General features: G+C 39.9%; 1 protein-coding gene across 3 annotated transcripts in view; it reads right to left on the bottom strand.

Annotated features, from left to right (window-relative positions):
• The window catches only part of sema3g (semaphorin 3G), an 84,084-nt gene that overhangs the window by 29,368 nt on the left and 40,684 nt on the right, over nt 1-14,032 (bottom strand). For all 3 annotated transcript variants that reach the window (XM_042491429.2, XM_042491430.2, XM_088082401.1), the window contains one exon: nt 3,494-3,613. In XM_042491429.2, the coding sequence (XP_042347363.1) occupies nt 3,494-3,613 (120 nt within the window). The remainder of the gene's footprint in view (nt 1-3,493; nt 3,614-14,032) is intronic.

The following is a 14,032-nucleotide window of genomic DNA, read 5'->3' as shown; positions in this document are numbered from 1 at the left end:
ATCTTGGCCAAAAAGTTTCACTTGAACACACCACAAAGACTGCACCCAACGGCCAAGTAGAACGTTCTGTGCCTGTGTGAGTACAAAAACCCTCCAGACCCGAAGCAGGGTTAGTCTGTATTCATTATTTAAAAAGGGAAACCAGAAGACCAACACAACTGATTCAAGACACTAGTTAGCCAGTTAGCCCATTAACAACAAAACCCGATGTGGAAAGAACAAAGGACATTCACTGTGCATCAGTGAACAATACACAAAAAAAATTACGAAGTGCTTTTCCTCAAGAGTTCAGTGATTAAAACAACTATGCTTCAAGCTCACACCTTCTTGATTTTGGTCTTATTTTTACTTTTCTCACTTGTGTTTGTTCTCTTGTGCATGAAGCTAAACTGCCAGTAAGAGTGACTTTATTCACCGATGGACTACTCTGGCTCACACACCTATTCAACATGCTGAATCTGCCAAAAAGCAGGTGACAAGGACCAACAAGGACCGACTAATGCTGATGGTGCAGGACACACTGGAAAAACTAAGGCAAAAGATGCTCATTGATACTGACCGAAGGCCGACCATTCACATGGTGTGTCAGAGCCATAGATTTCCTTTATTTATGACCATTATGGGTTGCTTCAAAATGTTCATTTCATTCTAATCTTTTCATTCTGTACCTGCAGACAGATGTAAGGTCCACTGCAAAACTTAAAATTTAAAAAACCCAGCTTCTTTTTGTGCGTGTTTAGCTGAATCACTGCAACACAAAACAGATACAAATAGGGTTTGACTGGTTGCCGGCAATCGATGAGCTCAAGTGCTTTGCGATGAAGCTTCTGGACACTAACTCTTGTGTTACCAGCAAGACCTTACCAGGTCTGATGATTCATACAGGTGACCTACTTTCTGTAATTTTCTGCTCTGTCCTTCAGCCCAGTACCACGCTTCCAGGATTCCACTGACTTATTTTTGTATCTCTAACTTCTGTTTTCTTTGTTCTCAACCATGCAGACCACGGTACATGGTCACTGGGCCTCAAGTTATTCAGCATGAGCAGAGGAAGAAGTGCAGTTCTTTTCATGATGTGCAATAAAACCCGTAGTCCAAAACCCACACTGAGGATGACAGATTGAGAGGGAGGCAGAAAATGTCAGCAAGGAGAGCACACACACTGCGGCAAGCAACTAAATCCACAAGAAAAAATGCTGCAATGCACCTTTGGTACTTTATGTCCACCACACACACACACACTTCCCACTAAAACGTTGGCACTCTCCCACCCTAGTGTCTCATTTCCTTTCTGTGCTCTTTGCCAACATCCAGCTTTCCTCTCTCCTCATGCCCAGTTTGACCCCCTCCTGCTGGGCCATGCAGGGCAGCACACTGGGCTGCGATCTGGAGGATCGCCATGAAACAGCGAGTTAAGAGTCAGCCTTAATAGCTCCATTCATTGATTCTTGTCTTTCAAATGCCTCCAAGTGTGAGACTCTGCAGAGGGTCTCACTGAACTAAGTGGCTCTGTGGAGAGCCATTCTGTGCCGTTAAAAAGATGTATAGAGGGCTCGACTCCGCGGCTGAGAAGCCGTACAGAAAGACTCATGGCAGAGCTGCAGGGCCACTCTGAGCTGTGATTTGGCACCAGCCATATTTGTTCCATTACTCTGGTTTCCTCCACAGGTTTGCTTAGAGGCCAACTACAGATTCCTTATCATCTCAAATGTACAGTACTTTATATGTATCATGAAAAAATGGTATCCTGTCTCTTCACTGCAAAAATAATGCGAACATTTCTGTTAGGCTTGTTCAAACCATGAACTATTTAGAAAACCATTCTTTTAAATAGACTACTCTGCATTAGTTTTAATTCATTCAGCATTTATTTACTTTACCAACTTCTCTGTTGTTACAGTAACACTTAAAACGTCATTGAGCAGTATATCTAAATTAGACATAAAACTAAATGTTACCATAACAACTCTAACCACAAGTGTTTGTGTGGTGGTCCAAACCAGAAGTACATACCATGTGCAAAGCCTTTTCTTTTTCCACACAAAACTTTAAATAAAACTTCTCTGTATAATATAAAATACTTCCTTGCAATGCTGAACCAATAGATAATGACCATCAAATCTTTTTTTTTTTAACTCTTTCAGTCCATTATTTGGGTTTTCTGGTCTTTAGATTTTCTTTGTAGATTTGTCTCCCAGCTTTCACCAATCCCCCATAAACTATAAATCCATGTAAATTTCCTGCAAACACAAATTAACTGTCAGTTATTGTAACAGCCCGGGCTTTAATTTGCTTTAATCACTGAACTCAACTGGTGTATATTGGGACAGGGGTCTGTATGGGATGGGCCTTTAATTCCTTTCACACAAAACTGTTGTTCAGCAAAGATAGGCAATACTATAAAAATGTTTATTTAAGCAAGTATCAATATTACTTACATGAAGACAAACAGATAGATAGCTACATAGACAGACAGACAAAGAGTTTATTCGCTCATTTTATGGCTCCCCAGGATTAAGGCAGCCGCCATAACAACACAACACCTTTTTATCCTGTTTAAGCAATAATTACAACTTGACGGCAGTCACCACTTTTATCGTCTCTCGTTTACCATGTTGTCTGTATGAGTTATACTTTGTCATTCATGGTTTCAGTGAAATGAACTGAACAATTGAATTGTGCAGAATCTAACCATATTAACAATGAGTAGCATGTCCATATTGACAAAAGTTTAAATAATTCTATTTGTATGCGCAACCTAAGCAGCAAATTATGATAGGTCAGGTAGGTCAGATAGGTTTCATAAAAATGAACTTCTTCTCAGCATCGATGGAAACCAGTGTGGTCTAACTGAAACCTGCATTTTTGTGGCAAAAAGTATAGCCACACCTGGCTAGTAAAAGGGATCCAGCATTTAGTTGGGACTCAGCTTTTATTTTAAGTTACGTTATCATCAGTTGGACAGATTCATTATCACACTTTCAGATGAGATTTATATTTAAAGTTGCTAGGAGTTCATAGTTCATGGCTGATAATGTGGGGCAATAACACTGGAAACAGTTCATGTTAAGGACTGACTCAGTAGTAAAACGTACATTACAGTCACTTGAAATCAAAGTAAACTGCACAAACTGAGCAGTCTCTCTCATGGTTACACGGTGCAGAAATGTAAATATAATTTACAGTTTCCAAACATTTCCCCTATGGAGAAGAGTGCAGCACTACTTCAGCAGCATACAGTAAAATACAAGTCTTACACGACTGCGACAGCTGTATATCAAAGTTTTCCCCAAGAACACCAACTGACTGTTATATATAAGCGATAGTTACTTTGTGGCTGTATGTGTGTTTTAGTCAGTCTGTGTATGTGTGTGTTTGTGAACAATGTGCTGACACATTCTCCCTCCCACAATGTTTTGTAAGCAACAGTTCTCCCCAGCAGTCTCCCCCCCAAATCCTGTACACACACACAGCCTATCTTCACCCCCCTTACCTCTCCTCTGTGCCCCACGTAGATGAAGGCACACATGGGCTGGAAGGCCCCGGTGCCACAGGCCAGGAGGTGGGTGCGGTTGTAAGGCTGCAGGAGGCGGACAAAGTTTGCACACTCCGTCTGTAAAACACAAAAACATACACACAGATTAATACCTTGTATCTCAAAAGAATTATGGTTAATGGTATAATACACGTTATGTCTATTGAATACACACTTCACTCAAAGAGTGCCAGGGTGAACTTAAGGTGTACCTGCACTATTCTGTGAATGATTTGCTTCAAGTTATCTATTTGGGTCCTGATAAAGAACCATGGTGTAACTTTCAATTTTCTGTAAAAAAAAAAAAAAAAAAGTTAAATTTTCATGTTATAGCAGGATGTTTATACCCACGTACAGGAAGTTAACATTAACTCTTACACGCATGTTACACACATATACTGTATGGCATACACAAACACACACACACACACACACACACACACACACACACACCAGGGAAAGGCTCTTAAATAAATTAAATAACACAGTGCAACGGTAACTGTCATCCAAATGCAGATAAGTTGATTTTCAGCGTATTGAAGAGAACCAAAACGATTTCTTAACAATGCTTATTGATCCCACATGTTTGTAATGAAGGCCAAGTAAAGTGCCTTATTAGATGAAATGTGATATCCTCAGTGTCCCGCAAAGGACTTGTATCTCTGATTTTTGGATTTCAGCCAAGGTGATGTTGTAGAACAAGTTTCATCACATTCGGGTCAAAGGAACTTTTATCGAGATTTGTAAAGCATCAGAAATGCCTGGCTGCCAAAATGAAAATGTGTGGGATGACTTGATGTGAAATGTGAGTTTTGAGACACCAACAATAAGTCCATGCTCACTGGTGCTAAAACTGGAAACAGAGGGCCCTGAAACTGAAACAAAGATATTCAAGTGGAAAACGTCAAAAGGCCACAGTGGCGACTGAGGAAACAAGTATCAAGATGTTTCTGTACTACACAGAGGTCCACAGGAAGCAATGGGCACCACTGCTTCCTTCTTCCTGTCTGTAGCAGCGGCTTACAAAACGGGTGTCAGCAGAGAAGGAAGGGATCACTGTCTCAAGTTGACAAGGTCAAACTCATATCTACACAATGATCGTCTGGTGTGTCCTTTTTCAAAATGTGCGCATGCATAGTGTTTGTTCATGTTTAATATGAGACGAGTTTAATGGGATCCAAATGTATTGGTGCATGTCTCTTTGCCTTTGAAGCATTAATTGTGTTGTGAACGGATGTCTTTTCCGATTTCAATGCATGATGAAAATGTGCATGTGTGCTCTCCTTGTGTTTTTACATGTGCTGTGTGTGTGTGAATGAGTAGTAAATCTGTCATTTTGTGTGTGGCCCAAGTCCCTCTCAGACTGAGACGCTCAAACATTTGCTCGAGTGCTTTGCGGCACTGCAGACATGATGTAAACCATGTCAATGCACAACGAGAAATAGTTTACATCATTGTATTGCCCTTTCCCCCTGGCTCATTTCTGGACCCAAACAAAACGAGAGCAGCAATAAACTAAACAGAAACACATTTGTATCAAGAATGCTTTCAGTTAATCTAAATTTGCTGTAGTATTAGTAAGTATGACGTATCTATAGAAAAAGGAGCATCTGGATTTCACAGATGTTTCTGTTGAGAAAGAGGGGATACAATAAAGAAAATCTGACATGTTCCCTTTAATTATTTATTCCAAATAAGCATTAAGTGGTTATGTTCATGACAAGCCAGTGTAAAATACATCTCTAGCCCACTGAAATCATCTGCTGGAGAGAAAAACTAAGAGCTGGACTTTACATTATGTTTATGTCATTACAGAAGATATATGAGTTCTAGGAGAGCCTACCAAGTAGACCAAAAATGAAAAGAGTACTGTCTTTTATATGTTTTTATTCTACTACTAAGGGAGTCGTCTTAGAGATCTGTGTGGCCAGGAGAGCACGAGTGGAATGAAATGTTGAAAAGAGGAAATATGTCTCTGTTCTCCCGCCCTGGGATTTGGGGTTTTACGTGCAGTATCTGTGTGGTCTTACTGAGATTAAGTGGCAATAAAGGGAGTGGTGTTAAACAGAAAATGAAGTGGTTTGATTACTAACTCTGGTTTTGTCTCACTGGGAGATTTTAGGGAGTAGTCTTCACCAGAATTCAAAATCGAGATATTTAATCACTGCAAAAACAGCCAAGGTCAGGTTATATGATGGAAACAAAAGCTCACAATGTTCAATTATTAACCTTTGATTATCAGGGGATGGATGGCTGACCACAAAGACGCCTTCCCAGCAATACCAGCTTCTGCTTCACACTATATAAACTTTTAAACTGACCACAGAAACCACAGTTTTGTGTCTTGAGGGTTAAAAAGGGGGATTTTCAGAATTTTAAACGTCAAATTATTACTACATTTGCTCTGAGACATATGTATCATTAACATAAACAAACAAAAAACACAGCCAAGACCTCCCACTGCCTTCCCCGTCATTGACAATTTGCAATATCGAGATTTCCCATAAAGTATGATCATTCTGGGGCACACAGTAGGAGAGCTTTTAATTGAGGCTAAAGGTTTCAAGCTCAGTCTCAGATGAAGGTGTGAAACAACAGAATAATTACTTTGTACATGTTCAACAACGGTTAAACAATCCTGGTTCAGGAGACAAATCCAATTCAGTGGGTTACAGACCAAGGCTATTATGGTTGACTAAAATTAAGCTAAAAACTAAAACTAGGTGGGAAAAAAATCCATTTTAACTGTTAACTGAAATGAGAATAAAAACTTGACATTAGAACAACACCTGAAAGAACCTGAAACAATTTCATGCATTTACAAAACTAAATAAATGTCTTAATTTTTAGTCAGTTTGGTTTAATCTGTCAACCCAGTAAACATGAGGAGGCATTGGTCCATGTTTTTTTAAAGACTGGGATGTTTACATGACCGTGAGTCAACTGCCTTCACAAGGTCTTGTGTTTGTATTGTCATACTGATTTTGAACTTCTTAAATCTTGCCCCAGACAAAAAACCCCATTTTATAATTTCAAAAACTAAAACTATTGCTGACACTAATAAAAAGTGAACCAAACACTAAACTATAAAAAACTAAATTGAAAGGAGCAGACCGACTCAGGACACTAACTAAAACTAAATGTAATAGAAAACAAAAATAAAAAACAAAATAAAAATTAACGCCATTAAAAATATATATAGATAAAACTTAAGTAACTCTGTTGTAGATTTAACAAACATATGCTCTTCAGTAAATTAGAGGCAGAGAAGGTGAATCCAGCGAGCAGGAGGGAAGACAAATGTCTTTTTCATGACAGAAGAAACAGTGTTTAAATGTGGTCTTTACTTTAAGAAATATGAGCAGTGACACACTGCCACGGGCCACAAATCATTTTAATCATGGTCTGATTTGTTTATGGTAAGTATTACACAGCATCAAAATTTGGCAATGACACATTCATTTTTAAATATGCTACACGTAGATGCAGTCAAGAAATTTGCTCAAGGACCAGGAACATTTTCTCATACTATTTTCTTTCCAAGTTTGTCCTGGGCAGGCTGACAAAACTGAACTCTCAACCACTTTTGCACAATGTTGAATGCTGATATTTTTGGGAATTTAAAGAGGTTTCCGTGAGGCCTTAAAGGACTTAAAAGAAGAGATGCCATTGTTAATGATATGCCATGTTAGAAACTGTTATCCACCTCGTTAAGTATAATCTACTCTTGCATTGTGCAAAAATGCCTCCAAATATTTTGTTTTAAATCAGAAAGACCAATTTTGCTCTGCATGCACATAGTTGGCGTCAAGTTTTTATTGTTGTCGTTTTGGGCGAACATCACATGTTTCAGACAGTAAAGAGGAACAGAGGGAGTTTGGGCCAACAGTGAGCTGCTGCTTGGATAATTTTACATAATTCGTGGTCATAGCCAGTTTATTAGCAAAGTCCATGAGGCACTGTGGTGGAGTTAAGGTGGAGCTAACAGCAGAGAGTGCTCCAACAGCCACACATGTTCTGTGATGAGTGACCCGGGCAGGGAGAGGCAAGTTTGGACATGGAGAGCATTTTCCAGTATAAACAGCCAATGTTCAGGGGAGAGAAGTCAGATTCTGTAATACTAACAGGAAATGAGGACTAACACTTTCACCTACACACACATACACTTACACAAATATTCACATGTACAACACGACAGTCGAAAGGACTCCATAAACAAACACAATCGCACACAAATAAAAAAAAAAAGTCAAAGCTGGACAGCTGGATGAAGGCTTTGGTCTCAGTAGCTGTTTGATCCTCAAAGAAGCCTGTTTTTTGTAAAAACTCTCGATTGACTTCCAGACACCACTCAAAACATTCAGTCATGGCAAGAAACTCTCGCCAAAGTGCGTGAGATGATTTTTCCAAACATCTACCAGCTACTCCCACCATGTAACCAATAAAATATTCATTTCAGGATTAAAAAACCACAGTGACCTTGGCTGCCTGGCATACGTTAGGAGCTGCAACTAACAACATTTGGCAGAAAAAAGCATGAGGACGGACTACACTTTGTCTCTGTGTGTCTCGAGCCTATGCAGCATCTTTTTCTCACTAATATTAAAGAAAAGTGCCATAAAGATGAGCTGTATCAACCCAAATCTAGAGCTTACATATGTAAGTGCTTAGTTCTGTATTATACCAGTGTAAACACTGACGTATAAATGCTACTGTGTTGTTTATTGATGTTAGAGAGATACAGTGATCCAACTTTCAGTTAAGCATTTAGAAAATATGGCCACATTGTGCTTTCGCTTCTCTTTTCTATAAAGTAGTCTTTAAATCATATGTAGATCACTTTCTATTCATTCTGTTCATTTGGTTTTACTTTACGACTAATTTAAATACGTAATTACAAAATAAGTATTTTTCAATGCTTTAAAAATCACACAGTCATAAGAGTTTTTTCTAATCTTTCTCTTAAAGCCGAGATTGACAGTTTTCTGGAGAAGGCAGCTGTCCCCTCTCTGTCCTAAGCTCCTCACACTAGACGACCACCGTCACAAATTAGCAAGCTAACCACCCCACAGTCCCTCAGTCCGTCACCTCACTCCCTTCCACTGCGGACTGTTTTGACGGGAAGAGAGCAGGCAGCTCTGAAGACTGACCTTCAGTAACTGGCTGCAGCAGCTTGATTTTGGCTAGCACAAACCCCCAGCACTAGGGATACATGTGTAACTCGTGTAACGGCAGCAACAGAAAGTCTACTGCTCTGGCATGGGGTCATAGTGGTCCAGACATCAGGCACTTGCACTTGCTGGATTCGGGATCTGTCTCCGGATCTACTGCCCAGTCTCCTCCTCGCAAGGTGGCCTGTCATGGACACTTGACACTTGTTTTCTTGTCTTTATTGTCAGACTCTGTTCCTTTTTTTGGGTTGCTTTGCAGTGTCGGCAGTTATTGTCGACACTGGAATAGCAAGTTTTCTGCACATTCTTCTGAAGAGTTTTTGCTGCAGTATAAAAACTCCTGATCATTTTAATAGATGGGATAGGCTCACATTTTCCTACACGCTGACTCCAAATGCCAAAGACTAGATTTTAAACAAAGTGAAACTAATCACAGCTCCACTGATAAAGCCGAACCATGAGGGATGCCAGATTACTGGCATTATCAAGCTTGTCATGGAGGAACAAAGCATAGAACTGAGCGCACACACCAATTCTCTAAGTTCACATAGAGAAGTCGGGAGTTTTGACCTGAATACACAATGCTTCGTTGGCTTTTTCAAAGCTGAATTATCCACACACTCAATATGCCAAACTTCCTATCTCTATGATCCCTGCTCTGCACTCAAAGAGTTTTGTTAGTGCTCAATGCGAACAGCATTTTAATGCGCTGAAGTTTTAATGCATTAGGGATGAAGGAAGTAAGAAGCTGATTAGATTATCAATCCAATTGTAAACAGAAGATGCAGATAGATGAAGCAGAAAAATGTGTTAACAGACAAAGCAAGACACTGCATGCTTGGCTGAAGTCAGAGTGCCTCCCCCCAGCCTGTTATTTATTTGTCTGAGCTGTAATTAATGATCTTGAAGGTCCTGAGGTTGTGACTCTGGGAGGAAACGCTATCAGTAAAAACATGTTTAAGGTGGTACACACTTGTCAGTCGAAGGCTCTGGAGAGAGGCTTTCATTATAAAGATAAAAAGGACTGCTTTACCTATTTTTGTGTCACATTTAATGTGCACATATAGAGGACGGTCATGCAGCTTGATAAAGGATTGCTCAGAGGTCTCTTCTTTTTTCTTTTTGTCTCTGTCTCATATGTCTTTTCTGCCTTTCACCAAACACACACACTCACACTCAAAAGTCCAAAAAAACAATGTAAGGACCTTTAACCTTTCAACCTCTACCACTTTTTGTCAAACTCTGTTCTGTTTAACAGATGCAGACAGCAAACATATGAGATGGAACATATGTGTGTGTGTGTGTGTGTGTGTGTGTGTGTGTGTGTGTTTGTGTGTTTTGCTTTGTAGATGCCACGGGATACAGCAGTCATCCATCTAATTTGACACCAAAAAACTGAAACATAGAGAGACGTGAAGGAATGCAGAAAGATGCCTGTGTAGTTTAACATAAGCAGAGAAACATCTATATCTGTTACTTTCACAATTTCACATACATGCACATACACACACACACACATACACACACGCACACTCTTTATGACTCCTTTGGTACAAGTAAGGTAGAGTTACACACATCCTGTTTTAGGACCTGTCAAATAATGCATTGTGACTCTGCACTACAGACAGTACAGTAGCGTGCACACACACATGCAAGCATGCGTGCACGCACGCACGCACACACACACACACACACACACACACACACACACACACACACACACGCACACACACACACACACACACACACACACACACACACACACACACACACACACACACACACCTGGAGCCATGTGAGCGCCGAGCAGAGGAAACACTTAATAAAAATGATATAAGACACCCAGGACACACCTGCCACTTCAAACACAGGGAACATATACCTGTAGTCCCACACACACACACACACACACACACACACCCCTTCTAAGTTGTTTCAGATGCCGGTAGCTGTCAGACTTTTTTCCATAAGCACACAAAGGCGCAAAAAGTCACAAGACCTTTACAACTCTTACGACAGTGTCTGCATTTTGTGTGTGTGTGTGTGTGTGTCATGTATGTGTGTAAATCAGTAATTAGCGCCAGTTTATGTATTCTAAGCACCACTAAAGCCACAGGGAGCTTCTTCAACAACTGGGACCAAATTTAACGATGTCTCAGTACATCAAAGAGACTTCGTTGCAAAATCTTTCTTCCCTCTTTCATTCATTCTGCCCTTCCTTTCAGCCTTCCCTTCTCTTCACTATTTATTCTTCCTTCTTATTTTCTGTTTCATCTTTATTGCTTTCTTTGGTTATGTTTTCATCTTAACAAGACTACTAATCCACAGCAATGTTAGAAGCTCTTTAAGGATGTACGAAGGCCTGTATATAAAAATGGCACCACTGTCAACTTGTGCTGTAGATGTCATCTGTAGCTTCAGTCTGTGGAGTAGCGATCCCTGCGGTATCCAGGTCTCGCATATACACCTGTTCAACCAATCTCGAGCAGCGCCACTGATCATGAGCACACCAGCTGGCACACACAGCTGTCAATTATGATGTCAAACCCCCTTTTTATAGTAGCATCACATAACTAATTAAAACCAAACTTATGACCCTTGGCCCATGACCCATCTGCTAACTAATGTAGGGGCAAAGTTTATGACCTATACTGCAGCCAGACACCAGGGGACAACCAGGGGATGTTTTGGCTTCACTTTCAGGGATCTGTCATGTCTTCCATCTTTATTAGACAGTCAATAGACTGTACAACGACACAGAGGTGCTTTAAGCGAAATGTCAGCGTGCTAATTTGCTCACAACAACAGTGCTGACATGCTTATGTTTACCAGGTGTAGTTTTTGCTGTTCACTGTAGTAATGTAGCATAGTAAGCATGTTTACATTTGCTAACTAGCATTTTTAACAAAGTAAAGCTGAGGCTTATGGAAATAGGCCTACCATTAGTTTCAAAGGTATTTAGTTATGAAACGAAATATTGGAAAAATGAATGTTGGTGGTTCTGGATGAAAAGTTCAGAGATCACAAAAGTTATTGCAAATCATCCTGAGAGGAACAGTTTTTGAGACATTTCACTAATGACACCGAATGTCAACATACTGGATCCAAATTCAGGAGATCACTAAAGTTGAGAGGTGTCAACCTCTGGGGACCATAAACATCTGTGCAAAGGCAACCCATCGGCCAGCAAGTATAAATGTTGAGATATTTCAGTCTAGACCAAAGCAGTGAATCAACCTACAGTTTGGAATTTTTAACCCTAGAGCTACACTGTGTGCGTCCATGTCAAATATGGATGCTTAATACACATCTTCCTCCAGTAGGACAGAAGATCTACACAATCAGAGTTTCAACGTGGGCACCCAAGATTGGTGTCACCAATTCAGTATCTGACCCACTTCTGTTATTGAGGTACGACATTGAATAATGGCCAGAGAAGTGTAGAACATTATGATGTCACAGTTGGTGTTTGTCATCATAGATAATATGTCATCACTTCATAATTGTATCATTTTAGACATTTATGTTACATTTTGTCATAATTAGCATATGACTTCCTGAATTATGACTAAAAACATTTTTTGTGAGGTCACGTGACCTTGACCGTTGACTTTTAACCAGTGAACTCTAATCTGTTCATCCTTGACTTAAAGTAGATATTTGTGCCAAATCTGAAGAAATTCAAGGTGTTCTTGAGATATCACATTTACAAGAATGAGACAGTGTAAGATCACAGTGACCTTGACTTGTGACCTTTGACCACCTAAATCTAATCAGTTCATCTTTTAACCTGAGGGAGGCTTTGTACTGAATTTGAAAAAAGATCCACCAAGGCATTCTTGAGATACTGCACTGACAAAAGAGACGAGATCACAATGACCTTGACCTTTGACCTATGACCCACAAAATCAACTCAGCTCATCCTTGAGTGCAAGGGGACGTTTGCTCAAAACTAGAAGAAATACCCTCACGTACAAAAAACATAAGGTTAACTTTCCTTCTGGAGTATCAATACCCGAAAAATTTAGAAAACATATGGCAAATGTCGATGAGATGTGGCGGTATACTATTATACTTTTATCATTTACAGAGAAGTAAAAGTTTGATCACAAAAAAAAAAAAGAAATCCCCTCAGTGTTTGTGAAATATCAAATTTACAGTATTGGATGGACAGATGGACAACCCAAAAAACATGATGCCTTTGGCCATGACTATCACTGGCGCTGAGGAATAGAGAGTCTTGTCGATGGTTGTACTACCTCTACTTTGTCAGGTCTTTTTTTCATGCTGTTCTTATAGCTATCATTATCTTCGTCTCGTTCTCTCTTCCCCTTCATTTACTGTGAAGTACATTATACAACACATTTTAACCTCCTCCAAGATAACAAACAGAAAGTTGAGTCAGCTTGTGAGTGGAGGTGCTGACACATTCCTGGACTCTGGGTTCCATTCATAACAGTATGCACTGTGTGAGGCTGAAACTTAACTCTGAACTGGTTTGTTTCTCTACAATATTAACGTGGTTGCTTTGGAATCTCCCTCTCTTTCTCTTGTTGTAAACATGGTCATAATTACATGGGCACTGTCCTCCCTTTGTGTTTTTCTCTTCTCTCTTATCCTCCCCTTGTCCTGCATGTTATTCTTTACACTTGCCTCCCAATTTCCTTTTATTTTCCATGATTTCATGTCCTCTTTACTTCCTCTGCATTTTGAGTGCTCATTAAGAGATGAACTACTGCCTCAATTTTCCTCCTTTACAAAGACAGTAAAAGTCTATTGAGAATGATTGACCTTATTCAGATTTTATTCATCATTAATACTTTATTATTTATATTTATTGTAAATTTTCAGGGATTTGAGGGAAGCAATGTACTAAACTGTCTTAAGTAGGCTATGCCATTTGCAGTACACATACTTTGTTACACTGCTAGAGGCACATTCTGCACTTCCCAGAACAACGTGCCATTTGGGGACTGCTCTTTAAAAAAGGGCCCTTGTAGTGCCTCAAATTCATTAATATTTTGTATCCTGGGTCTCAAACTCGTTACAATGTTTTGGGCAGGAATTGGAAAATACAAGAGAACCACAGAAAGCAGAGCAGAGACTGACATTGCAACATGGGCCAAAATCTCTGAAAGCCCATACAACAACTCAACAAGCCAGAATTTAGAGGACACAAGTGTCATGCTGTGAGCTGCTTCTCTGCTCTTAACTCCAGGCATTTTGGCAAAAAGCGTACCATTGCGCCGCTCAACAGCATAGGTCAACACAGTCACCTCATTTATGGGAAAAGCAGCATCTGTTGGGTCCATTTTGGACCACATTG

Source organism: Plectropomus leopardus, chromosome 9, assembly GCF_026936395.1.
Source record: "Plectropomus leopardus strain MGB_pleo_1.0 chromosome 9, ASM2693639v1, whole genome shotgun sequence".
NCBI classification, from domain to species: domain Eukaryota; kingdom Metazoa; phylum Chordata; class Actinopteri; order Perciformes; family Serranidae; genus Plectropomus; species Plectropomus leopardus.
This window is presented reverse-complemented; position numbering and strand designations above follow the sequence as displayed.